This window comes from Dermacentor albipictus, chromosome 4 (assembly GCF_038994185.2).
Source record: "Dermacentor albipictus isolate Rhodes 1998 colony chromosome 4, USDA_Dalb.pri_finalv2, whole genome shotgun sequence".
Taxonomy (NCBI): Eukaryota; Metazoa; Arthropoda; class Arachnida; order Ixodida; family Ixodidae; genus Dermacentor; species Dermacentor albipictus.
This window is the reverse complement of record NC_091824.1, coordinates 17,058,874-17,086,201: the sequence shown is the minus strand read 5'-3', so window position 1 is coordinate 17,086,201 and position 27,328 is coordinate 17,058,874. Positions and strand designations below refer to the sequence as shown.

Here is a 27,328-nt window from a genome sequence, read left to right as displayed (position 1 = left end):
AAATGAGGTCATTCATTTTTCCCGGCGATATTTTCGCGGAATCCGAAGCTGCTTATATTTGCGACCCTGCTTATCCGTGTAGCGGTGGTACAATAAGCCAGATTCCTTGCCAAATGAAACCCCCTTTTCTTTCACTCCCCGTTTGACGCTCTTCCTCAGATCGGCTAGTGAACAATCTTCCTGTTGTTCGCGAATCAGACTTTTTCTTTCAACTGCAGCCTGCTCCTGCCGGCTGGCGGAAACCGGAGCGAGTGTGGAGCCCGCGTCGCCTAATTGCGGCGTCGAGTCTATATCGCGGCTAGCACTGCACGCGTCACTCCCACTCACTTCCAGGACCCGCTCGTCTAGGCCAGCCTCCGAGCTCTGCCTCTCCCGTGACTGCTCGCCACTCAAGTTACCGTGATCGGTCCGTGTGCCGCACCGCCTTTCGCTCACCGACGCTAAGTCAAGTTCCCTCGACAGCGGGCGCGCTTTGGATCGCGTGGGGGCCATGTACGCCACGTCGGCAAAGAATGATTTGCCCTGATCCCTCAGCAGCTGCTCCGAGCTATTTGAGAAGAGGTAGGAAAATTGCTCCGGGAGGGCGGCTGACACAGCGGCTTCGGTGTTAAGTTTCCCAAACTCTCCTTCAATGATAACCGTTGCGATCGGTAAACAGACACTCTCCTTCTCGGCCACTTGCCGTATCCTAACGAACTCTCCAGTAAAATCACTCGAGGAGACGAAAGACGGGTGAACAACGTCCATAGTTGCTGCAGAGTCCCGCAGTGCTCGGCACTTCTTGCCGTTTACCTTAATTTCCTGCACATAGGGCTCCAATAGACGTATGTTCTTGTGAGTTTCCTGTATCGTTGCAAAAGCAATTCTCTCTGGGCAGCTTGCAGCGATGTGCCCTTGCTTTTTGCAATTGTAGCAGGTTAACGGTTTCCGTTTTTCAAAAGAACGCGTCATTTCGTTTCGCTGTTTCGGACCATCGTCATCATTCTGAGATGCATTCTGTCCATCCCTTACAGTTTCTTTGGGAAGGGACTCGTCTTCCCGAAACTCGCGACGCGTGATTTCCTTCCGTTCGTCGGGCTTCCCGTAAAACCCATCTCTTCTATCTGCTTTTTCTATGCGCACTGCCTTGCTGTGCAAGCTGCGGCTGGTGTAATACTCTTCCGCTAACTCTGCTGCCTTGTTTAGCTTAACCTCCTTTAGCCTATCTTGCAGCCAGAGCCGGACATCCTCATCAATGCAACGGTAGAACTGCTCCAACGCGATGCATTCGACAATTTTGTCGCGGTCGTCGAAAACCTCTTCGCCCTGCAGCCATTCCACCAGGTCGGCTTTTAGACGAAACGCGAAGTCAACATTCGACTCCTTACCCTTTTTTGCATACCGGAACCTCTGTCGGAAAGCTTCGGGCGACAATTTGTACTTCCGCAGTAGCGCTTCCTTCACATCACTGTAGCTCTCAAACGCCTCTTTCGATAAGCAAGTTATTACGTCTGATGCCTCCCCAGGAAGCAAGGCTAACAGATTCTGTGCCCAAAGGGATCGCTCAATGCTATTCCGTTCACACACGTGCTCAAATTTCACGAGGTATTTGGCCATATCCTCTCCGACGACAAAGGGTGGAAGTTGATCGCGTATTCTTGGAACATTAGAAGTGAGACTAGGCGCTGGCGAGCTATTTCGGGTCTCCAACTCTTTCATTTTAAGCTCGTGCTCACGAATCTCTCTCCTTTCCTCCTTTTCCTCCTCGCGACGTTGCTGTTCTCTCCTTTCCTCTTCGCGACGTTCCTGTTCTCTCCTTTCCTCCCTTTCCCGACGTTCATTAATATTCGCCCAGGCCTCAGCGGCTTCCTCAGCCGTTACGTCCCCAGTCCTCATGACCTCAACGATCGCATTCTTTCTTTTGGTTGAGCCCAACTCAATGCCCAACTCCTCACAAATTTCGAGAAGTTCCTTGACCTTGTACTTCTCCATCGTTCACACTGTCCTCCTGCTGTTTACCCTTTTTGAATATACCTGCCGTACGCTACTATAATGCTACTAGTAAGACATATGCAAGTATTTCACACACTGCCCCGTTTTACCCCCTCAGCATCCCCTGGTTTTCAAAACACTCTTACTAGGCTTGAAACACACAAGGTTATCACAATGCAACACCAAACCCTTCCCTAAGCTACTATAACCTGTGTCAAAGAAAGTCTGGTGTTTGAGGTAAACTTCAGGCACTCACCGCGCCGAGGTAGCTGATGCCGGTCAATCCCGTAGCTGCCATCCAGTGTTACGGATATCCAACCGGTGCCACCAGTGTTACGAACTTCAACCGGTGCCACCAGTGTTACGACTTCCAACCGGTGCCGCCAGTGTTAGGAACTTGTACCGCTGCACCACGATTACGGCTTTGTGGTCCCGTAGCGCTCGTCACCCGTTTCGTGACAGAGCGTTGGTAGCGATGACTCCGAGCCTGGCGTCGATGAGAATAACAAAAGGGACTTTATACATTATATACAGGTTATCATACAGGACATGAACGGGTCGGCACTGGGGCCGAGAGCTCACACAAACGCGACTGTTCTCGCACGACGGCGTCCGGCGAAAACGCGTTACACATCCCACCCCAGTCGGGAGCGACTCTCTCTCTCGGTGGGTCGGCTGATCCTGTTTTTCAGGCGGCTTGTCACTGCTTTTATAATCCCCGAGGCCCATTGTCACTCAACCGGCCCAATACAAAGTCAGCACACGACGGTCGTCCGAGGGGTCCAACCAGCGACCGCGCTGGCCACTCGGTTCAAAGTTCGCGCGCGCGGTGACCTCCAGGCAAGGGAGGTGCGGCGCCGGGCCGTCGGGCACACGCGGGCACGTCAAAACACGCTGCTCCGCCGAGGCTTCTCCCGCACGAAGGCGCAGCATCTTGACTTGTGAAGGGAGAATTATGGCGCTCGCAGGATAGATTCTGCATCTTGCAGATTCGGGATCCGGGCTTGTGGTAATGGCACAACAATGCACTGTAGGAGGCACGTTCCTTGCTGCAATCCCCTTCACTGCGATCGTCTTCGCTAAGAGTCTGCAACCAGATTACTGGAGTATCACGGCCATCGGCGGGGGGCTGCACACACGACACGGCCACGTCGTGCCCTCAGCGTTCAAGGCGGCTTTGTTGTTATTCGATGCCGAATGCTTCGAGCTCGCGCTCGAAACAAGAGAAAACAGCACGCTATCCCTTAACGCAATAAAAACTACTCAACTCGTACACGTGTTATTTAGTTTTAATTACTGCTAACATTTGCCGTTGCCCGCTGAAGTTGTGTCGTTGGATAGCGTTTATTATTCAAATGTGAGGAATGTTCATATTCCTTTCGTGACACAGCCTATTTATTTCTTTTTTTTATGTTTACGATATATCCGAAAGTACTAAGTATATTTGCGCGTCTCAACGTAAACCTCCTTTAATGAGAAGCATGAGGCCCAACCATAGCCCAAATACACGCGCTTTCTCGTCTGCAAGCATTTGAACTATTGGCATGCAGGCAACGAACAATTGCGCAAGGGTGTAACTGGCTCTCGCCCAGCGTAAGCGTAAGTGTGTTCACGTGAAGTCAAATTAACTTTAATGCAAAAAATGAAATGAGCACGACTACAGACACGTGTGACTGTGGCGATGCGAGTTCGGATATACTTTTACTAAAGTAAGCTGACGAGCTTTTTTTTTTTTCAAGCATAGGGCACGAGATTATTCCGTAATTAAATGAACAAAGGGCACGTGAAATCATAAGTGGTGGAAATACAGTCAGGCGTGGTATCAGGCGTGGTATCAGGCGGTTAGCGATGGGAAAAGAAAGACAACAACCGAAGATTACTTACAAAAATCAATTCGAGTGTCAACACAATTACAACACATTTCCGGTGAACTTAGGTGCGGTGTAGTCCAGTGTCGGCGCGTCAGTTTTACGTCCTGCGTTGCTATGTCCGAGGTATTTACCAAGGTGTATAACCAAGTAGCAAACGAATTTAAGCCGCGGCTACAGCGCGATCATTGTGTAGACTGATATTCACGGGCCGACACTCGGTGAGGCCGGGCTGAATAAACGTTGCAAATACGTTACATATGGTTTTAACTATATTGGGCACCGGGTCGCCCTTAACACGCATATGTTGACTGAACCCAAATCATCGACCAATTTAATTTCTTTTTATTTATTTTTTATTCCTGCGACCTTGGGAAATGAAAATGATTCAAAGGAGTCGCCGATGGCATCACAGCTGCTCTTTAGGAGTGCCTGTATATTTAAACATAAAGCACTTCTTTCTCAAAAATGAGGAAGCAGAATATCCGGAAAGAGAGGAGGCAACGAAGTATCTCGGGATGTCGCGGCACACTTGAGACACAATTTATCAAAGACGTGAGCAGGATTTTGATGCGCTGGTAACGCTGCACAGCAATGTCATGGAAACGACTGCGGGCTAGCACACGTCGAACGGTACACCAATTTCATATGTTTCAACATTGTTTTCGGTCAGATTGCTTTACATTTATTACTTTCACACAGCGTGGTATGCTGCTTATGAATATGCGAAATGACAACAAGTGTATTCGTAGTGCTTTCACATCGGCATTAAGAATAAACTCCTGTGAAAAAAAAATTAAGGTCATAACTCCGAACAGCGCATGAAGCATTGCGACGTGTGCACATCGATGGGGCGCAGCAATGAATAATGCTTATGGACGGGCGTACATAATCAAATGGCCACACGCACGCACAGCACACGAGCTTACGAAACGAAAACGAGTTCGCAAATCCAGTCCTTTTAGCGAAAATGGCTTTGAGAAGCCTTTTTTTGGTGGGAGCCGGACAGCGATTGTGTGCGGAGCTCAACAATCTGACAGCGAGTGCACGAGTAAAGACAGCCACCGACGCCGGTCACTAACCTCGGCGTCCTTGGAACTTGCGAGGTTTAGGAGAACAGCTCAGCTCGTAATAGGAGCTGTCTCTTTCGCTGCATAAGTAAGCACGGCTTATTGCTGCGGCAAGAAACAGCGGGCGGCCGATCAGGCACGACCGCCGCTATCCATTTTCCCTGGCTGACTTGGCACCGCGAGGCACGTCGCCCGTGGCGAATGTGCTGTCTCACTGTGGATGACCCAAGGCCAGAGAGAGGCTCAGGGCGACGGCGGGGGTCCTGCTCGCACTCTCCACATTAGTCCTAACAGCAAGCCCTACCGAAGCGGGTTGAGTCTGCGCAAGCAAAGAAAGCGGGATTCCGCGGAGCCTCCTTTGCGATGTGCCCCCTCCGGAAGGGCGGCCGTCCAGACGGGTTATTCCTCGGCGTGCTTCTGCTGTGGTTGCACCTCCCTCCCGCCGGCTCTAGTTTGCTTTTTTCCTCGTCGTTTGATCTTTTGGGCGGGTCAGGCTTTCTCCGTTCAACCGGAATCGAATAGGTTTGGTGTTCTTCGACAGGCGCACCCTCGCCCAGAGAGTAAGTCGGAAAACACGCAGTTCTTTGTAAGGTAAAGGTTTCTATCTGAAGGAGCGAATCTGTATTTGCCATACTTGCGAACTGAAGTCGTGAGTAACCGCTAAGCTCCGCTCGTGAACACCGGTAAGTCCTCACTTAGGTAGCTCTGCTTTTCAGACAGTAAAGAATGTGGTTTTTCATGAGAATCGTGTGAAATTCGCGACATCTGCAATTCGCCCGACCTCTTTTAACGGACGTCTACTACGACGACTGCCCTCGTACCCAGGAGAAAGGCGGCCGCTTAAGAGACTACAGAGGACTTTCATAACACGCTCAAAGGCAAGAACAATTCCTTCATATTTGGCAGAACTGTCCCTCACAGCTTAAAGAAGCTGAGGCCTGGATCAGAGTGCGGTGATGTCGATACAAAAAGCTGTTTGACATGCCCGCAGGTATGACGGCAAGAGGAATGGATGAACGGGGTGCACACGTTAGGAGGAGAGGGTGGCCAGAGTCCCGCACTCAGTGAAAGGAAAGCAGAAGACGGCTAGACAGACACGCGGATGCTCACGTCTGTCTGGCATACGCGCACTAGCACCGGGGGCCACCAGCAAGCGGGTCAAGGGCCCCGGCCGTCGGACGGCCGAAGCTTCCCACTGCGAGTGCTCGGACGCACATCCAGCGGCTGTCTGCGTGCGGGAACTGAGCGGTAGGCTGCGACCAGGCAGAGCCGCCGCCGGCGACCCTACAGCCCGCCTGACATCCAGACGTCCGCTTGGGTGGCTGCCCTGCCGCGTGTCGATGATGCGTCGCCGCCAACTCGCCGCCGAAAGTCTGGAATGGTACGGCCCCACCTAACGCAAACTTCGTGCGCAGGACGCACTCCACCGTTCGCCCACAGAAGGCCAGCGTGCGCGAGTGTACGGCGTGCGAGGCACGAAGTGCATGCCACGAGCGGCCGACGTCCGCATAGACGTGCGTAGAAAGTGCGCGCTGACATGCACTACGGCAGCGCCCTCTCGGGATGCGCCGCGATGCGTCTGCGCACGACCGGCGCGGCCGTCTGCACACCTGTCCGCTTAATTACTTGCGTTTCGCGGGGCGTGCGGTGTCTGTGCCACTGTGATGACGGGTTGACGGCGCCCAGTACGCTGCGCCGGAGAAATAGAATGACGTGCTCTTCCTCACACTGCAGCGAGATTGGACTCGACCGGCGGCATGCAGAATGTACCATGATCACTCCTGTCTGTCATAACATTGTTGCAACTAATCGCTGCAGGGCTTGGCCAAAGAGGCCGCGCCAATGAGGGGTCCCGGGCTGAAATGGCAGAGAGCCCACAAAGTGACCGAAGCGCACGCGGACTTAAGAGCTGCAGTTGCGCTCCTGGCGTGACATTTCATATTTCTTTTGCGATTTGCGAACAACTAATTTTCTTACTAAATATGTATCTCCATTCAAACGCAAGAAGTTATAATACAAACTTCAATAAACTTGAGGCTGTGTTGGTACTGGATAGTGTTGTGCCTGGCGTCCCTTCAGAGCGGGGGGATGCCCCACCAGCGACATGCAGTTGTCACGGTTGATGTTCACGCCTCATCGTCCACTTCGCTTGAAGACAGCAATGACGTTCTCCTGACCGTCACGAAGAGGCCACTAATCGTTGACAGTGTCACTGAAAGGGACTCCAGGGGAAATCAACGGCGGGTTCACGTTTTTACCACGCGGTTGCCTCTCAGTGTGTCACGGTGGAGGCCCGAGCATCACGGTGGAGGACCGTCAAGAAGAGGCCACTGATCGATGACAGGGTAATCTTCGAGGACTCCCGGGGAAAAGCGTCGACGGCAGGTGGTTGCCTCGTATCATGCCACGTTGGAGACTGGTGCGCCACGTCGGAGCACCACGAGCAGCCCGTGGAGGACATGAGCACCACGAGCAGCACAGTGGAGACCAGTGAGGGACAACAGATGTGGTGAACAGTTCGGCGTTTGCGGTTGGCTAGTGAACTCTCTCAACAAGGGAAGGAGGGAGGAAAAGGGCATAAAAAGCGGAACCGGACGGCTGTGAAGGATGGACACCCTCGGACATACGGAGACCCTCGGACGTGCAAAGATGCTATCGTAGTGTCCTCCGATAGTTGAAGCCGTGTTGTAAAACTGAACCATGTACTTTTTTTTGTAATCCTGTTTTCATTCTCTTCAACATCGCTCGGAGCCCTTCTTTCTCCCGCCACCCATGGCACGGCACCATCTATGGAACCTTCGTTGGCCGCACGGACCCCCGGTTTCACAATTGTTTCATTCGGTATTATGACGTCATTTTGTTCAACTTGTAGTCTACCTGCTTCGGAATCACTGACACGTCACGAGCTCCATCAGACTGCTGTCCCTCCAACGCCTCTTAGATGCTTTGCTTGCTTGCCCACCTAGCAACTTCCCTTGTGATTAGGGCAACAGGACGTGCCTCACGGTGATATTGTCGCTACGGGTGGCAGTGAGTGGGTGAGTTTCCGATTTGGTCTCACGTTACGAACGTATTCGTCGCTGCGCTCATCTATATCACATCGGCATCTCAAGAAAGTTCGTTTCTGCGGTCAAGTTCCACCTTCAGTACCGGTGCTTTCTATCTTGCCACCACTCGCGATTGTGGATGGGAATGGGCCTTCCTAAGGGGCACTACAACTAATGGACGACAGCGGTAGGTAAATTGATGCAGACACTCGGACTATCCTCCGTACACACACACACGGCGTAGGGGGCGCTTAAAGTCGGACTGGCTTTACCGGTCCCGCCGGTTGCGCGCATACACATTTAAGTAACAAATGACAGGGAAAGAAGATTCACCCAAGGCGCGCCAGACACTAAGGAAAACAGAAGACTTCAGCACTCACATCGGCCATCTTGAGTTACTACCATCGTATAGCGCCTCGTTGTCCCGGGGCCTCGTTTCACCAGAAGTGGTGAATATAAGAACATTGTGTTTCATACTAAGGTTACTTACTGTAGGGAAATCGTACAGAGTATATGAATCGAGGGTATGACATGTATTTGACTGCGATTTGTTATGTTCTAATTGAGATAACGTAGTTATTGGTTTCTAGCCGTTTATATTACATGCAATGTTCGCAATTAACGTTCCTTACCACTAGTTCAATTTGTTACATAATTTTTAATGTACGACTAAATCATTAAGCATGAAGGCACGCGCCAGGGTGCTTTATGCTTATTGAATAACACAACGCACGCATTTGTCTAAGCCTATGCTAAGATTTTTGTAACATTCCTTAAATGATCTATTCGTATCAGTGGAGGTTCACCTGATACTAATGTCATGCATCCGTTTATCATGATATATTTGGTTCTGAAGTGTTCGCATGTAATTCCTTAAGTTAGACCGAAACCAGAAGGACAAAGTTTATAAAACTCAATAGGCTGGATGACAGCAGTGTCGATCGCTACCTTCGCATGTTGCTTTAGTAGCAGTAGCAGTAATAGTATATGGTTGCTTGTTTTGATAAAATGGAGAAAGGAAAGTGAGAACGAATTGCTACTGACCTCACTGTAACTGTCTAGCTAGACAGCTACAACCTGTAACAGCAGTCATCAGTGGGGTTGTAGGAAAAAGGGCAGAGAGAGGATAGACTACGACGAAGGAAACTCTTTACATAATGTACAAAGTGGTAATAGATAAATAAATAAGTACATAAATGTAAACAGCTGCAGCTATTTAAAAAAGTAATAATAAAATTAATGAAATACATAAAACAAAGCTAACAAGCGATTTTGTTGGGAAAAAACGAAAAAAGAAACAGTTCGCTTGTGCTTGAAATTCGACGAGGTGTTCGTCATTCCGGTCACGCACACCAGTACTGTTTAGTTCATGTAGAGCAGCCAGGATGCGAGGCCTGACCTTTCTGGAAAGCCGCGCAGTGTTTTGTGACCTGCTGGTCGCGCGCGATATTGTCCACGTGGCCCCAGCAGCGCCTCGGCGCTTTCGGCCAGCAAGCCCGTGCTCGCGGTTGCAGCCCAAGAGTTCTTCCCACGGTGCCCGAAACCAGGGTTGCCAGTTCCGCTTAATATAAGCGAATGTGGGCTTCTTTTTTCACCGAGTCGCTTGTAAATTTTTGCAGTCGCTTGTCGCGTTTTTTGGGGCTTACTCGCGCTTTTCCTGCAAATATTGTTATTTTAATGCCCGTAGGCTTCCTCCCAACATTCATCTTTGGAATTCCATGAAATCATTCTCGCCCGAGAACATACTGAGCCAGGTGAAACTGCCCCTTCAGGATGTGCCTCTTCTCAAACTGTTCAAGGGTGATGTAGGACTCCTGGATACTCAGTATAGACGGCTGTACCTCCTTCCTTGGAAAAATGTAAACAACAAGGACGGCGCTTCTTTCTGGGTAGAAGTGCTAGATTTCAAGGATGCAAGCGGCTAAAGTTCTTTCAAGGAAATAGCAGAGTTCGCTCCATCGTTGTTGGCCATGTCTCTTAGCAATGCTGATGTCGAGCGCGTGCTCTCGCACATGAACCTGGTGAAGTCGCACCATCGAAACATAATGGAGAATCCTATGTTGAGCGGCATCCTGCACGTACGTTATGGCCTAAAGTTTCGAGGTCTTTGCTGCCGGGACTTTCAACCGACATTAAAAATGTTGCAGCTACTCAACTCTAAGAACATGTATGGTTCCGAAGTGGACGCGGAGGGTTTTCCTGATGTGTCGAACACATCCGATGATGACTGTATGTGGTTGAACCGTGAAATCAAACATTGATTGGAGGAGTCAACAAGTAACTTCATTCATGTACTGGCAAACGCGCAATGAACAGGGTGCAGACTACCCTGGGGACAATGTTAAAAAGTGCATGAGTGTTTTCGCTCATTCTTGCTGATATTGTTGCTGTTCAAAATAATTAAAGTGATTTGTTTTCCTTCCCTTCGTATTTGTACGATTTTTAAATACTATAATTAAACGATTTGCAAGAACGAGAAAATTTGTTATCGTCCGCTTCTTTTGGGCTTCTTAGCAAAAGTCGCGCCGCTTTTTTCGGGCTTGTTTTGGGGTGGTTATTTGCTTATTTGCTCGGCAGCATCTGGCAACTCTGCCCGAAACGCACTGCGCTGCCTCAGCAGCCATTGAAGGAAAATGGGATGTGTTTCGATTGCCTTCTCCCACTTGCCGCTTTCTATTTGCCTTTCTCAGGATGTCCATCCTCACCATTTCGTTCTCGCTTTGTTTTCACCCTCTTCCGCTAACGCGCGCGCCGGCACCAGTAAGCCTATGACCACGTGGGCAGAGTGCACAGCTAGGTATAATAGGGTCCTGGCTACGACTCTTGCTGCCACCAGGGGAGCCTATCTTTCTCCGCTTTGTTTTTGTTTTCTAATTCGTGAGTGGTGGTGACGTGTCGAGATTGGAAGTAACGGAAACAAACAGTGAGAGTCCGCAAGAGTTTCTTCAATTGCGGAACGAAAGAAACTAGTGTCGAGCAAAATTGAAGCCAGAAAAGGTCGGTCCAGCGTGTAATCTGGGGTTCCCATTCTAGGAATTGTCCAATTCCGCCTTGTTGTCGAACTTGGCAATAGTGGCACTTTGAGCCAATCAGAGAAGCCGTAGCAGCCCTCTGAGCGCATCTGATTGGCTCCAAGTGCCGTCAATAAATTTCACAATATGGCGGAATTTGACCGTGTTCAGAGGAGCACCCAAGATCACGGCTGGTTTTAGTGCCCTCCGCCGCTGCGCCAACCGCTCTTCTGAAAGGACTACGCGGGCGGGACAGGAACGTGCAGCTGTGGTCCCCGCACGTTAGGGCGCTCAGTGTACAAACGCCGCAGTATACATATAGATGACTTGAGTTTCACAATGGTTACGTCTCTAGCAAAGGCAAACACGAGGGGCCGAATTCGCAAAGCTTTAGGTTCGTCCTGTTTACCATTGGCTGCCCCTTTTGTCAATAATATGTCCAGCATCGGGAATGACAGTCATTCGGTCTTACGAACAATTTGAACGTCAGTTCTCATTGTGAATACGGGCCGACCTGCATAGGACGGGAACTGTTATGTGTTCGTCTTCCTTAGCGTTGTAACCATGTAGCGTAATGTCGGTAGCCAACTAGCCGAGCTTGCACAAGCATATCGGGAAAACATGGACGCAAAGCGGTGCCCCCGCATCAATTAAAGACCAAGCCCCCCGAGTACGCCGAGCGCAGTGCCACGTGTTGGGCCGACTTTTGTGGGCACGGGATAGAAAGGGCACACGGGGATGGCTAGTTGGCTTAGGCTTCGTGACATCGTGTGCCCTCCCAGTTTATGTTCTTCCTCCGTGGCATGCATTTGTTTACTTATTTATTTATTTATTTATTTACTGATTTATTTACTTATTTGATTCCGTACCTTCAAGATCGGTATATATGGCATTCCAGAAGGGCGTCGACATAAAATTGGTTCACATGCGTCGTTAACACGTACTGAAATACATACACTTGCTTGAAATATATGTTGCAACACGACACCCGTGGTTGAAGGGACCCCAAGACTGCACGGCGCCGTCGACATACAAAACGATGGTTTCATAAATACCCGTAATCGGAATGGTGTTGTCTAATTTTTGATATGTACATATCGTACAAGGTAATCTTCGAGTGCGCCTTTAAGCGATCAAAAATTGAAATTGTACCAATGGGATCCGGTGTAGTGTAATGTTCCTTGCGGGTCAGCTAAATGAAGGAATGAAAAGACGGATTCGTACTGAAAGAAATGAAAAATAAAAAAAATATGGGGAACATGAACTTTATGGCAATGTTCAGTATGCGATTATATGTAGGGCGGCTCTGAGGAAACGTTTACGCCTCAGATATTCTTTGTGGCGATAAATTTTATGAAAAAGACCCAAACGCGCCACTTGTCTCCTAAATGAACGAATCGTCGGGTTTTACGTGTCAAAACACTATTTGATTATGAGGCACGCCGTAGTGGTGGTCTCCGGAATAATTTCGACCACCAGCGGATCTTTAACGTGCAACAACGCACGGGACACTGGCGTTTTTGCATTTTGTCCACATCTAAATGCGGCCGTTGTGGCCAAGATTCGATCCCGCGACCTCGTGCTTATGGCAGCGCTACACCATAGCTTCTAATCGACCGCGGCGGGCTTTTTACCTAAATGAAAGCAAAGGGAGTCCTACGGGGTTACCTTCATAAATGACAAACTGAATGTACCATGATGATTACTTAAAATGAAACGAGCGCTACGGTTCTGAACTCGCTCTAACTTGCTGATAATGTTTCAATGGGTGGCTTCGACCCGTGGATTGGACCCCATACACTCGATGCCTGCTCAACTTTAGACCGGATAAGTATTTTATTCAGCGAGAGATTCAGAGGCGATGGTGCCCTGCTGAAGTTTTGCGGAAACCTGGCGTTTTGTAAGCATTGTTTATGATATTAACGCGAGCTTCCCAAAGGAAGCCAGCAGTTATGCAAATACCTATAGGTAGCCAACGCTGTAACCCGTTCTTGTGTCTGTTAATTTTATGTCTGGATGTTATGGAAATCTTGCGAAAAACCCGTAGTAGTTTGCACTTGTTAATACTTCACTGTATTTGGCAATATATTATAGAAGTAAGATTGCAGAAGTGCGCTTTCAGAACTTGAGGAGATCGCCCTGTAAATTACACAATTAATGGAAGTTGGCAAATGGTTGATTTCAATTAGTAAAAGCGAAGGACATAATAAAGATTCATGGGCAACTCCGGAAGTAATGGGAATCAGTGATCAATTGGAATCGTTTACGCTCACAAACTGGAGCTTGCTAGCAAAAGATCTTTTGTTACCCGAGCAAGAATGCGTGTGTCTAGGTTAAGTTTGCGAAACTTGAAACAGGGAAACTGATGGGAAGCGGATGATGAATTTTCTCCGAAACCAAGTCCGTTCTTGTGCACCGTCTCCAGTGTGTCTGTCATTATGCTCTGCCATTATCCGTGTCGTCACGCGCTGAGAAGAGTCCCATAGCCACAGCTCCTCGAGTCGCACTGCGTGCCGCTACCACTCGCCTACGCCAGGATGACAGTGCCTACGGGACTGCCCGCGGGCCCGTTCGTCGTAGGCTTTTCGAAACCCGCACCGCGGCGACGAACCGAGCCGCTTTCGGGCGCATCCCCGCGGTGCGCTCGCCGGGCTCGTTCATTTCGAAAGGTGGACGACCGGAGAGCTCGCTTCCGCCGAAGGCATCGCGGCTCGGCAGACGGCGCCTCCCGCCAGACGAGCACCGGCCAGATCGGACGGGCGATCCCGCGAAAATCGATTACTCCTCTTCCGCGGGACGCGAAAGGAGCTCAGAGAGGCGGTTCGGCTTTATTTAATCTCTTTGCTCCGGAATTTCCGGACGTCGTGAGAGGGGAAGAGAAAGTGAGTGAGGGCAGGTCAAAGCTCGAGCATCGTTTGGCAGCCGAAGCCGTGCACCGCTCACGTTGTTGCCGTAGCGCCTTGACTTGTTCTCCCTTCGCCGCGGACATTCGCGTGAAATTTGCATCACGCCCGAAGGTGAATCGCACGCCAATAACAGGAAGGTCGAATTCCAGCCACCGCTACAATGTGGCAATGGTAACGCCTCTGACGTCCGTAACATATCACGCTACGCGTGCGCAATTCTTGACAGCATTGACAGGTTATGATGCGAGGCCATCTGCGCGCGGCGCAAGATGGACCTCGAGGAAGAGCTTTTTTCGACGCGCCACTCACCGGCAGAGTCAACGCTTTGAGCGGAACTCGTTGCTGCCCGCTGCCGTTGTGTGCATTACGCCTGCAGCTGCTTCTCTGTGCCTTGAATATGATGAAAATACAAATACTCCGACGAAAGAAAGCTATCAGAAGTTTACATTTTGGTCGCCACATATGAACCATTTTCTGTTCTTATCCTTTCTTGTCCAAGTTCCTCCCGAACTGGGTGCATGTGTTGAGGCTGCGAATATGGGGCCGAATTCACAAAGCTTTTCCTTCGTTAGTGCTGTTTTTCATTGGGTGATCGCCTTTGCTAATGATATGTCCTACGTCACTATTGACTCGCGCGAACTCTTTTAGCGTAAGAACTTGTGAATACGGGCCCCGGGAAAATTTTGGACATTACCAACAAAGCTTTAGTGCTTCACAGTCCTGCTCTGCTTTGCTAATGAAACATTGCTTCTGCGACTTATCAATTTTTATTTACTGGCGTGATAAGAAAATGGCGTGTGACTGGCACCAGCTTGTGTGATGAACAGGAAATGTTGTACACATGCGCTCTTATACGCTTTAATAATTTGTGCTGGAGAATGGTTTTGTAGCACTGAATGTGCCCACGATGGCATTACAAAGTAGCAATAGAAACAATACAACGGCGTTACGACATCTCTTCCTGCCATATCAAGTGCAAACATTATCCTATATTTACCATTTATAAGTTGGCGAGGAAGCTCTGTTCGCTCACCCTGAATATTCACACTGCTGTGCATTGAGCGACTTTCCAGCTTCCCTTTCTTCATATGCATACTGCGCTGTTTCACATTCGGCGCTGTTTAGGCCGCCTCTAGATGTCAATGTTTCGTTTTTATCACTATCGGCGTGACCTCGAGCGAATACGTTCCTCGATATAGACTAACGATATAAAGCTCACTTACGGTTTTTAAAGAAAGTTTTACCTTTCGGCACACATTCAAGAGACGCCGACGGAGAAAGGAACGCACTGGTTATCGCGGAACACGGCGCTTACGCAACAAACGAGCAACGCAGGCTGGACTAAGAAAAGTGAGGCGCAACAAGGTCGGCGCGCGCAGAAGAGCCGTCCCGAATGGAACAGGATACGTGTGATTAAAGCCCCGCGGTCATCACTCACGGCAGAGGCGCTTTCTCCTCCGCGCGTTCAGCTGCACCAGGCGGTCTCGACTGGCCGAACTCTGGCGCAGCCATTGGCGAGCCTGTACAGGGTGGCCGACTCCCCGAGACGGTTCGATACGTTCCTGGGCGAAGGTGGTGCTGCTCACGCGACCAGTTCGTAATGGCATCACTACTCCCAGCGTCGCACCCAACAACGCCCCGCTATGAGCGATGCTTCGCGTACACTTCTTGGTGCCTCTGCCGCGAACTCATGCCTCGGCCGGAAAGAAACAATTAGAGACCTTTCACCCCCTAAAGGTGCCCCGACGAGGCGCGAAAAGGGAGGAAGCGGCCGGCAACCGCGGGCTGCTTGGGGCCTGCGATTCCACGACCGTCTTTCGTGTGCGCTCGCAGCCACTGTGGCTCCTCTCGTTGAGCCTCAGAGGTACTCATAGCTTTTCTACTCAATTTTCTTGCCATTTATTTCGTTTTTTTTAGCCTTGAAATACGGACCTCACTAGTGCCGGTAACATTTTCGTTGCGCTTTAAAGGTATCAAAATGATTTATTGTTCCCGGTATAAAATTAAGAGTTGAAGCGCTTGCGCGACGGGCCGGCTCGGCATCGCCTGCATTTAGCACTTGCGTTCATAGACGTCAAAACGATTTATAGTTCCACGTATTACTTGAGGTCTTAAGCGTTTCAAACATAATGACCGGAATAATGTAAGTAGGTAGACGTCAAATTCGAGGTTTCTTTCTGTGGCTGTTTAGCAAGCCTCACCGGGAAAAGATGTCTGTATGTGCAAGCAAAATGCATTAAACGTCAACGCACGTACAGATGACGCCATAATTTCGTGTTGTTGCTACTCGCTGTTCGCATGCCTTCGAGCGATTATTTCAAGGCGCACTCGTGATACTTCGAAACGATTATGGCTGCAATTATCTGATTTCGTTTTCGCGGGCATAGGAGACGAGAAGCATTGGGCCATGTAGTCGGTCTTACCTGCGCTTGATTATCGAATTCGTTATATATATATATATATATATATATATATATATATATATATATATATATATATATATATATATATATATATATATATATATATATATGTATATGTATCTATATATATATATATAGGAGACATCACAAATCGTAATGAGCATAGCTTTATTGAGCTTATCTATAGGACAATGTCGTGTTCTGTGCTGACGCCAAACTCGATAAAAACAACCCAAGAGATGTTTTGCTGTGAGTAATTGTGATATAAGGCGATCGAGCTTTCCGCGGCACAAGTGTTCGAGTTGTCTGTCCTTACACCCGCCGCGGTGGCCCAGTAGGCTATGCGTGGCATTGCGTGAACTGCCCAGCTCGAGGTCACGATCCCGGCCGTGGTCGCCGCAATACCATGTAGGCGGATTGCAATAGAAAGAAAGCTCTTGTGTACCGTGGAAGAACCTCAGGTGGTCAAAATTAATCCGGAGCGACAAAACTCATTATGGGTGCTGCGGGAAGCTGATTATGAGATGTTGGTCTTGTGACGTGGAAACCCCATATTTGAACTAAAATTTGTGTCCTCGCGGTTTTGCCAGAATGCGCCTCTGTGCTCCTTTCCTCTTTCTAGGGTAGCGAATCGATCGCGCGTCCTGTTCACCTTCCCGCCTTTGATTTTCCTTCTCTGTAATTCGCCTACACGATTAAGCGGTTCGTTAAGCGGAGCCGCATTGCCGCACTTCCTAGAGCTCCTCATTCACATCTCCAGCTAGTTGACCCTGGCGGTGATAAAGAAATGATCAAAGCAATGCTTATATAGGGTACAAACTTGACCGCGTTTGTGCATAGCATGGTTGAAATTCTAAAAAAAACACAGCGCTCGGACGAAATACACAGAGAAGAGCGACACGCGATCTGTGTGTCGCACTTTTCTGTGGATTTAGTTTGAGCGCTGGTCTGGAGCAGTGCTCAGTTTTCCCTGCTGAGCATCTCCTTGACGTGCGCTAGATTGTTTACCGCTATTGCGTATTTCTGTGAATAGTTGTCGACTGTGCTTTGTGCTATGACCATGCGCAGCAGAAATGTGTTGCCCATAGCATATTAACATAAAATGAAAAATACACAATCATCAGTGCGTTCTACCAGTGCAGGATTATGGGGCTGGAAGTTGCGAGGACAACAATACACCTTGAAAAGGAACTAAGCACTGCACAACGAGCGACTGTAGGTGTAACATCGAGGGGCAAGCAGAACACAACACTGATTAGAGAGCTAGCAGGTGCAGATGAAACTGTGGTTATAGGGTTAAGATGAAACAGTTGGCAGCTCACCGAATGTCTAGTACATGCTATATCCAATGGTCTATATATATATAATGGAATGGTTCCTGAGAAACACGTAGTCGAGTACAGCATGGTACCCTGTGATAACAGGGTCCCATGCTGATAAGATAACAAAATTTGCACGTGTGAAATGGAGTCAGCTGACGAAAAACAAGGGCAATCGCTGGGAGATGTCTTCGCCGTGCTGTGAGCGCAAGAGATGCTGACGATGAAGACGTACGTGATCAGACGCAGAGAAGGCAACACGGAACTACGCTGAAAATTCCTCCGGACTAGCGAGGCGCGTTCGGCCTCGCAAGACATAACAGGAGCGCGCTAAGACGCGAGCGCCCACGCGCCCCCCGAGGCCCCACGCCGAGGGGCGACCTTCGTGGCCGCTGCTGAGTGCCGATGACGTCGGCTCTGCCGCGTCGACCCACACGCGCGGTGTCGCCCACACCACCGACCGCAGATGCCGTCAGCCCCTTTCGGTGCGCGCTTGCGTGGTGGTTGCGCATGAACTGGGGAGGTGCTCTGCAAGTGTCCACCTAGTGGACATGTCCATTTCGTCTGCTGCCAAAATGCTGATTAGCTGGGAGTGCCTGTCTCCTTCTGACGCGTGCCCCAGCTCAGCCAATCAGAACTTCATGAGCAGGTGAAATGGACATGTACACTAGGTGGACACCGAAAGGGGCTGATGGCATCTACGTTCGGTGGTGTGGGCGAGACCGCGCGTGTGGGTATTATTAGGTTCTTTATCAACACCCTTTCCACCACTGCTCACACCGCGGATAATTTCAGTCTGGAAGAGTGTAAGAGGCATCTATTTCAAGCTGAGTGTTCATCTCCGTCTCACAACCAGCGTCAGCAAATCCTCAACACGGGAATGTTTGACAGACGCTTAAATAGCTCAGGCTGGTGAAGTCGTCTCTCAAAAGTGTCATCATTCATTTGGCAGAAAGATGTTCATATTATTAGAGACAATGAAGGCCAGACATTTGTTCTTTTCTTTCTTTCTTTTTTCAATTAATTTCTGGCCGGGAGCTCAGCTCTAATAAGGCAGTGTGACTTCGCGGATTCTAAACATCTTGTCCTATTTGAGCCACTTTGCCACATGTGTATTTGTCGAAGCACACCTAAGTTGAGCCTTCGATTCGTCGAGCATGCAATAAACACTTTCCCAACAAATGAGCAACTAGGCCCTAACAACTAGCCGTTGTCAAAGTCACTGTCAAACGGCCACGCGGTATGATCGGATGGACGTTTTCCTACTGCAGAAGTACAGCTTGTAATACAGCATACGGTATAATGCAACTTAAAACACGATTTCAAATGTTTGTCAGTTGGTGCGTTGCGTGAAACGGATGCGCCCGAAGGACGTCAAGAGGCCAGTGTCTGCTACGCCCAAGTGGGCTGGCCGTAGTGTCCAGGCAATACACTTCCCGAGTCCCTTATCAACAGCCTTCAATTCATCTCGCAATCTCGCGCAAAGCCAGCTCGTACTAGCCGTCGATCTTCACTGTTCTTATTCTAGCGCGTTTGTCGCCATCGTCTTCGTCGCTGTGTTGTCTTTTCTGGTATTCTTTTCACATTTAACACCGCTGCCTCTATAGCTGCCAGCCGTTTCCCTCAGTCTGCGTCGTTTTTGTGGTGCTGTCAATGAATCCGAGCTTGTCAATCACCGTCCCTTTGTTGAATCTCGCCTCACGTGCAATTTATTCAGTTGTCGCAGGAGGCACGGCAAAGCATGCGATGAAGCACTTGTGAATACAGGACAAATTTGTCTTTATTAAACAACCCAACGCGCGGGCATTTAATTACCGCCTAGGAACAGCCCAGTGGTTAAGGCTTGAGCGAGTTTCACTTGCGCTAGGAGCCACGGCGATCGCACAGCCTTGCTTTCTTCGACGAGTGAAGCAGATAGGCGATTCGAGTAGTCGTGAAGGCTCGAATGAGGCCGCACGATAACCAGTGGTAATAGTCGCTCGCAAGTGCGCAGTGGAGACTGGCACTACTGCTGTGCTCTGTGCCTTTCAGGAGCGAGGGGCTTGCCCAGTACACGTTACCGCTGAGCGACCAAATTAAGTTTTCATCGACATTGTAAGCGCGCTTAGGCGTCCAAATAAAAAGTCGCCATCGAGGCTTGACTAAGGGCCGACGATGTCTGGAGACACGTCCAAACACTTGGTATTTGTTGCACAAGAAATGCAGACTCAAAGACAGAGATGAGCGTCAAGGATGGATTTAGGCACTCGATTGTAGGTTTCTTTTCGCGCCGCAGGGTCAACATAACTTGTTCCAGAAAGGACACAAAAAAAAATGTTCGCGTTTCTTCCTCTACTTTCGAACGAGAGAAAGGCCCATTCGGTGGGCACAATAATTTTCATTGATTTACTGAATCCTAGGGCCGTATAACGTAAAGCTATTCCAATATGTTTTTACTCCAATCTCCTGACGTCAAATTTGCGTAACCGCCGACGCAAGCATCGGGCGGTCACCCGCAGGGTTGTCTGAACAAACCAATCAAAGGCTCCCCTCGTTCATAGGAGGTCACTTTTGTTTGCTTGAAAACCGAATAACATTGCCTGCAATGAGAGGCTTGTCTTATCTAATTGGCTCACAAGAGGCGAGGAGCATGCTCAGTTGTAGAGGGATTCGATGGGGTCGAGCCACTGCATTGAATATCGATAACCGGATGAAGAGGGTGGTGCCGGCGTCTGCGATTAGTCCACTTTCTCTTAGCTTGCGGTGGCTCGTCGACAATCGCGGCGGCATGCAACGGAAGCTTAAGAACGACGCTAAAACGGATCCTCAGCAAAGAAGAGTTGGCAGAAGGAGGTCGTAAACGTGCCGAAAGGGTTCGAAAACGTTACACGGCCACGCAAGAAGTTTTATTAAACGCAACGAAAGCCATGTCTCTCCGGCAGGTGCGAGCAGCCAGCGCCTGAGTGATCGGCGACAGCCTTCTTTTATTCCTTTCAAAACGGGGCAGCCTGTGGCTATTCAGAAGAAAATTCAGTTTTGTTCCGCATATTAATGCATCTTTAATGCGTACGTGTCACTTTGACGCGGTGAGTTTCTGCGGTTTTGTGACGTCGCGTGACAAGCTGGTGAAGTGGGTGCAGCCCGAAAACTTTTGACCAATAGACGGTGGCTAATGGTGAAAAGGCGTCAATCAGAAATAACCATTTTTCTTTTGTTCGGTCAAATCATGCATAATCAGTGTGTACACGTCATATGAGATGGGTAACTATCGCTGTTTTCGTGACGTCACGTGACAGACAGGTGAAGTGGGGGTGGTCCAAAAAATTTTTTGGCTAATCGCGGAGGCCTGATTACAGAAATGGAATAGAAGAGTTTGAAATGGTTTTACGTTATAGCGCCCCTGATTCTCTTTACTGCAAACTGCTTTTTTTTATGCGAGGATTAATGCTTCAGGGAATACAGTGGTATGGGATGCGGGCTCACAAGGTTCATTAAATGAATGAAAAAAGATTTACGGCTTTAATAGTCCAGGCGGGATCGATCATGTGGTCCCTGCGTCCAAGCAGTGTAGTGGCTAGGATTACGTGACGAAAGTGGAACGCTGCTGCGAGGTGCATCGGGACTTTCGCCTCTATGGAAACTGCTTTTTTCATCGCGCATTGTCTTTGCTGTTGTCAGCATGTCCTCAGGAACAAAGGAGCATTCTGCTCATAGAAATTTGGTAACTGTATTGATCCGTTTTCTTATGCTTCAGCTACCATGGCACCAGCGTTAGCATATGCGTGAAAAGTCGATCCCCTTTCATTGCATGTGCAATGCACTTTGTTTTTACTTACACGGGATGCGTCAGTAGGAAGGCCTTCTACTATTTCACTTGAGCCGTAACTGTACGCAGCAGTCTTGATTGCCGCCGGTGAGCGGTTAAGCCTCACTAGAAAATTATCTCCCACTTCTCTGCAGAACGTGTCGCAAGGCAGCGCCCGCTTCGCTTGAACACGATCGGCACAAAGCCCCACTGCGGTCTGTGCACAAACGGCGAAGCCTGCGAGGACACGCGGCGCGAACGCGCGTCGCCTCTGTAAAATGAAGCGCCTTCCTGTGGACGCAGAGATGTCCGTGCCCATATATACGTGCAGATAACGGCTCGAAGCTCAGGAGACAGTCGCCGACGTGCGCTGTAGCGTGGCCGCTTCGGGTCAAGGTTCCGGCGCCGAGCTGATCTCGGGATCGAGAAAAGGATCGAGCAACGCCAGCGGCCGTTTTGTGTCAAGGCGAAGCCACGCTGTGCGTCGGTGACGCGCGCTCGTGCGGCGGCCGCTCCGGGGACGAGCCGTGCGAATCGGACACGCGATGCAAACACGCTCGCTGCTGCGCGCGCACCTGCTAGACTTGCAAATATCGGCAGAGACGAGCGTGTATATACCTCGATGCGAGGTGAATAGATGGCGACCGAGATGGCCGTCAGACGGAGGGCGGTGATCGCGTATCGAAACCGCGGAGGCGTCACCGCGTTGCCCGCGCGGGTTTATCTCGATGAAGTGACGATGACCGAGAGGTCTGTACGTGGTGATGGGTGGCTGTGCATATTTACCCGAAGTTGACACAGAAGGAGCGGCGATCAACCCCCGAAGTTCTTCCATAACACTGTGCGCATGTTTATAACTTGTTATGCACAGTTTTAATCCGGAGCATTTATGGGCTCATTGCCCTGGTTTTCTGTGTGCGTATGGCATCCGGGCGGCTAGTCGCAATCGCACAATCAATTTCAAAAAGGAAAGGAAAAAAAACGTCTCACATGGCGGGATTTGAACCAGGGTCACCAGCATAGAAAAAAAATCCGAGCCATTCGACTCTGTGAAGGTGGATGACCAGCGAAGCTCTGTAGCACCCGACAAAGTGGTGACACAGAATTTTGAACAAAGGTACGAACACATTTATTGTCCTGGTCGGTGGTCATCGTAACTAAAGGTACGCACACGCATTTATTTTTACACATACGCGCTCATTCGTGTTATACATTCGTCGTATACATTCGTGTTTTGATTTCGCGATATATTGAGGCAAAGAATTTGAGACCCATATCACCGCACCGACTGGCAGTCGGCCAGTGCCGTCAGCGCCTTCGCAGAGAAGGGCAGTATATGAGAACGCTGGCATGATCAACGGCAACGGAGCCAGCTGTGGAAGCAGAAGACGACGACGAGCGCGCGAGCAGTGACACGAGGCATTCATGATAATGGTAGTTTCGGCTCACACAGATTTGTTGACGGACACGAAAAATGCCATTATCGCTCAAGAGAAAAGTATATAACAGCTGTGTCTTACCTGTACTCACGTACGGGACAGAAACCTGGAGGCTTACGAAAAGGGTTCTGCTTAAATTGAAGACGACGCAACGAGCTATGGAAAGAAGAATGATAGGTGTGACGTTAAGGGATAAGAAAAGGCAGATTGGGTGAGGGAACAAACGCGAATTAATGACATCTTAGTTGAAATCAAGAAAAAGAAATGGGCCTGGGCAGGACATCTAATGAGTAGGGAAGATAACCGATGGTCATTAAGGGTTACGGACTGGATTCCAAGGGAAGGGAAGCGTAGCAGAGGGCGGCAGAAACTTAGGTGGGCAGATGAGATTAAGAAGTTTGCAGGGACAACATGGCCACAATTAGTGCATGACCAGGGTAGTTGGAGAAGTATGGGAGAGGCCTTTGCCCTGCAGTGGGCGTAACCAGGCTGATGATGATGATGATGATGACGACGACGACGAAAAATGCACGGAACACTAGCCATAAACGGCTTCACTGTGATATGGCACGCACACACGCATATCGTATATCACACGTATATCGTATCACACGTATATCGTGATAGTCTGTGCTCCTATCGCATTGCTATCAAACAGGCAAAAGATTTTTTTCTAGAGAGCACACTCCCTTCTCTTCTTTCTACCAACCCTTCCAAGTTCTGGAACTTTGTTAAACCTGCACAAAGCCGTGCCATTTCTCTTGTTGACTCTGCTGGGCACGTGCTGCGCAATGAGGAGTGTTGTACGGTCTTGAATGACGTCTTCGCGGGTGTGTTTACAAAGTCACCTGCCGTTGTCACGCCGCAGCTGCATAATCGCGATTTCTTTCCCATGGATGCAATTATAGTGAACTTTGAGGGAATAGCTAAATTAATTGAGAAACTAAAGCTTTCGTCTTCATGTGGTGACGATGAAATTAATGCAAAGTTTCTGAAGAACACGAAAGTTTACTCTTCAGTTTTCCTGTCATACCTCTTCACACAGTCCATTGAATCAGGTATGCTGCCATCAGATTGGAAGGTCGGGAAAGTGGTGCCACTTTTTAAATCCGGGAACACGCATTCTCCTCTTAATTATCGACCAATTTCATTAACTAGTATCCCGTGCAAACTTTTAGAACATGTAATTTACTCTAATTTAGTCTCATATCTTGAATCTAATGACTTTTTTAGCTCCTGCCAACATGGATTCCGGAAAAACTATTCCTGTGAAACACAGCTTCTGTTATTTACTAATCACATCGCCGCAGCTCTAGACCGAGGCTCGTTTCTTCATAGTGTTTTTCTTGACTTTTCTAAGGCTTTCGACAAAGTACCTCATCAACTACTTCTACTAAAAATCAGCACTTTGAAAATTGACCCAAACATTCTCAAATGGATCGAATGCTTTTTATCTAACCGAACCCAGTATGTTATCGCTAATAATCACGCTTCCTCTCCTTGTCCTGTTGAATCTGGCGTCCCTCAAGGTTCCGTTTTAGGTCCAATACTATTCCTGATCTACATAAATGATCTTCCAGATAACATTAACTCTAGTATAGGGCTATTTGCAGACGACTGCGTTATCTATCGCGAAATAAATAACCCTAATGATACACTTGTCCTTCAATCTGACCTAAATAAAGTATCTGAATGGTGCAATAAATGGTTAATGACCCTTAACATCAGTAAATGCAAGCATATGACATTTTCGCGAAGCACTAACGCCTCAATGTCTTCAGAATACAGAATTAATGACATCGGACTGGAGCGCGTGTCTGCCTACAAGTATCTCGGTGTCTACATATCTGATGACTTGTCATGGCATACTCACATTGACTACATCATAGGTAATGCAAATCGCACTCTCGGTTATTTCCGACGCAATTTTTTCCAAGCTCCACAGCGCCTAAAATTAATGCTTTATCAAACTTTCGTTCGTCCGAAACTCGAATACGCGTGTGCAGTTTGGGATCCGGCACACCGCACTCTCATTCAATCCATAGAATCCCTTCAAAATCGATCAGCTCGTTTTATTACGTCTAACTATTCACGTACCGCTAGTGTCTCGCAGATGAAATCGTCACTTACCCTTCCTGACCTTCAAACTCGGCGCAACATCTCGCGCCTTTGTTTATTCCACAAAGTTTTCCATCACCATTCATTGAATCAGCAACTCATTTCGCAGCCAGTGTACTTGTCCTCCCGTATCGATCATAGCAATAAGGTAGCTGTTCCTCTTTGTCGCACTGACATGTTCCTGCATTCTTTTATGCCGAAAACATGTTCTGAGTGGAACCGCCTTCCCTCTTCTATCGCCACCTTAGCCGATGCGTCATCATTCAAGACCGCTGTGACAGATCATCTTTTAAAATGACTGGAATTTTGCTGTTTTTTTTTCATTTTTCTGCTCTTACTATTTATCTTGTCCTTGTGTTATACGCTTGAATGCTTTTTGTTTGTAAGCCATGTACCCACCCCCTCTGTAATGCCTATTGGGCCCTGAGGGTATTATAATAAATAAATAAATAAATAAATAAATAAATGACCCTACAACTCCTTCACACGTGTTAGCTTGCATCGCATCACGTGGCAGTCATTTACTTATAAACCAACGAGATTTTCCCAGTTTCCTCTTCCCTATTGTACCCTGATGGCAGCTCGCGCTTTGGGACGCTATGTGACGTCTCAACGCCTTCGGGATTACGGCTCAGGTCGGCGGCAGAACGAATGCGCTCGGCATGCAAAGCCGCGCAACAGCCGCACTTAATTACCACGATTCAAAACTTTTACCTCAAGTTTCACGATTCGCGATTCGAAACGATTGAACAAGCATCGGAACAGCTCTCGACCAAGTCGGGACAAGGACACGAAAGTATGCGTCAGCAAGTTTGCGACAATGGCGCAAGAACAGCGCGTCGTGTCGTCACTATGACATTGTTTCACATGACGTTCCTACATGGTCCAGGATGTGCGTTGACCTATGAAGCTTTTTTTTTTACGCATTCTGAATTATGAACAGTGGCTTTTAGCCCACAGAGCTTCACTTCATTAGGTGCTGCTGCTTGTGCCTATTCTACTTATGGCTTCTGATGCGCGACCTAGCTACGTATTGCGCGTCTCTGCTACGGTTATACCAATGTCAGATTACATAAGCAGCGTCACGAGGATGTGTACTATACAGGTTTACCGCGGTCATAAATAAAAAAGAATTGATTTGTTTCGATAATTTGTTTCTTGTTTCCTCATTTCCACGTTGAAAGCAGCAAACTCTGAGAGCATTGCAGAGAGCTAAGATTATGTTATATTTACGCCATTTTACCCAAGTGCTTGGCCTGCAAAAATCTGCCGCAGCAAGGTAGTAACATCCAGTACAAAGCAACAAATGCGTGGAGAAAGCAGTACAGAGGCAACGGCCCCGAGCACAGAAAACAAACGAGCCTGGCAGTCGGAAAAGGAATAACTCGTTCCGCAACCGTTTATCATCACGCACACAGTAGCTCCGTTCCCGCTCGTCGGCCGCCTGGCCCCCGAGTGGTGCCAGCTTTATGGCCCGGATCTTGCCGCCGTTACGGTTCGCCATGTACGGTATGCTCGCTTTTGTCCCGCCTGACCGCGTGCTGGACTCGAACGAGCTGTCTGCCTGGCGGGCTTTCTCTCTCCCCCGTGACGAAGGTGTTGCGTGTCTTCTAACCTTGCTCTCTTTCCATTTCGTTTCAGTCCATCGACATGCAGCCAAGGCTACCTGTGATAATATTATTGGTGAGTGCATTTCCTGCCATTTCACCGCTTCCTTAGTACTCATAGAAGACCCACGAAGGTCAGCGCAAACATTTTATGTACATACATACACCCGCGCAACGCTCTCTTGAACTCCTGGATATGAATGAATGAAACTTTGTTCTGCTACTCATTAAGGAAAGCAGGCGAAAATCTACAGCGATACGTCCTTGCAACCGCAGCAGTGTTTAATGCTTGTCGTGAACAATCTACTTCATCTTTGATGGAATATAAACGAACTTAGGCGTCCGTACTCGCCGGCGCACCCCGACTCCTATCTTGTAAACCTGAAATATTTTCGTCGGGTGTTCCTGCCATCGATATATTAGTTTTCCTTCGAGCTGCAAACGACTGATCGCTCAACATTAAATCTGCTTCCCTCCTCAAAATAACGACGGGCTGTGGGACACTTGTATTTTGTAGCATTCCATATACTACGCCACGTCATATTGTCACGTGGTGGTGACGTCGAAGAACACAGTGGCAATACTGTGAACGACAAAACTAACTTTTATTGGGCGAACCTGTGCCAACAAAACAGACTGCACTTATAGCACAACGATAGCGGCGAACACGGTCGGCGACCGTCGAAAATCTGATCAGCGGGCCAAACGCGTCGGCTTCTATAGGGGAGTATGGTAGCGCGATTCAAAGACGGGACAAGAGAAGAC

At 48.8% G+C, this 27,328-nt stretch overlaps 1 protein-coding gene across 2 annotated transcripts in view; it reads left to right on the top strand.

Moving 5' to 3' along the window:
• pio (piopio) overlaps positions 1-27,328 on the top strand; it is a 133,079-nt gene that overhangs the window by 16,998 nt on the left and 88,753 nt on the right. For both annotated transcript variants that reach the window (XM_065450809.1, XM_065450803.1), the window contains exon 2: positions 26,598-26,639. In XM_065450809.1, coding sequence (XP_065306881.1) covers positions 26,607-26,639 — 33 coding nt within the window. In that variant the 5' untranslated portion in view covers positions 26,598-26,606. The remainder of the gene's footprint in view (positions 1-26,597; positions 26,640-27,328) is intronic.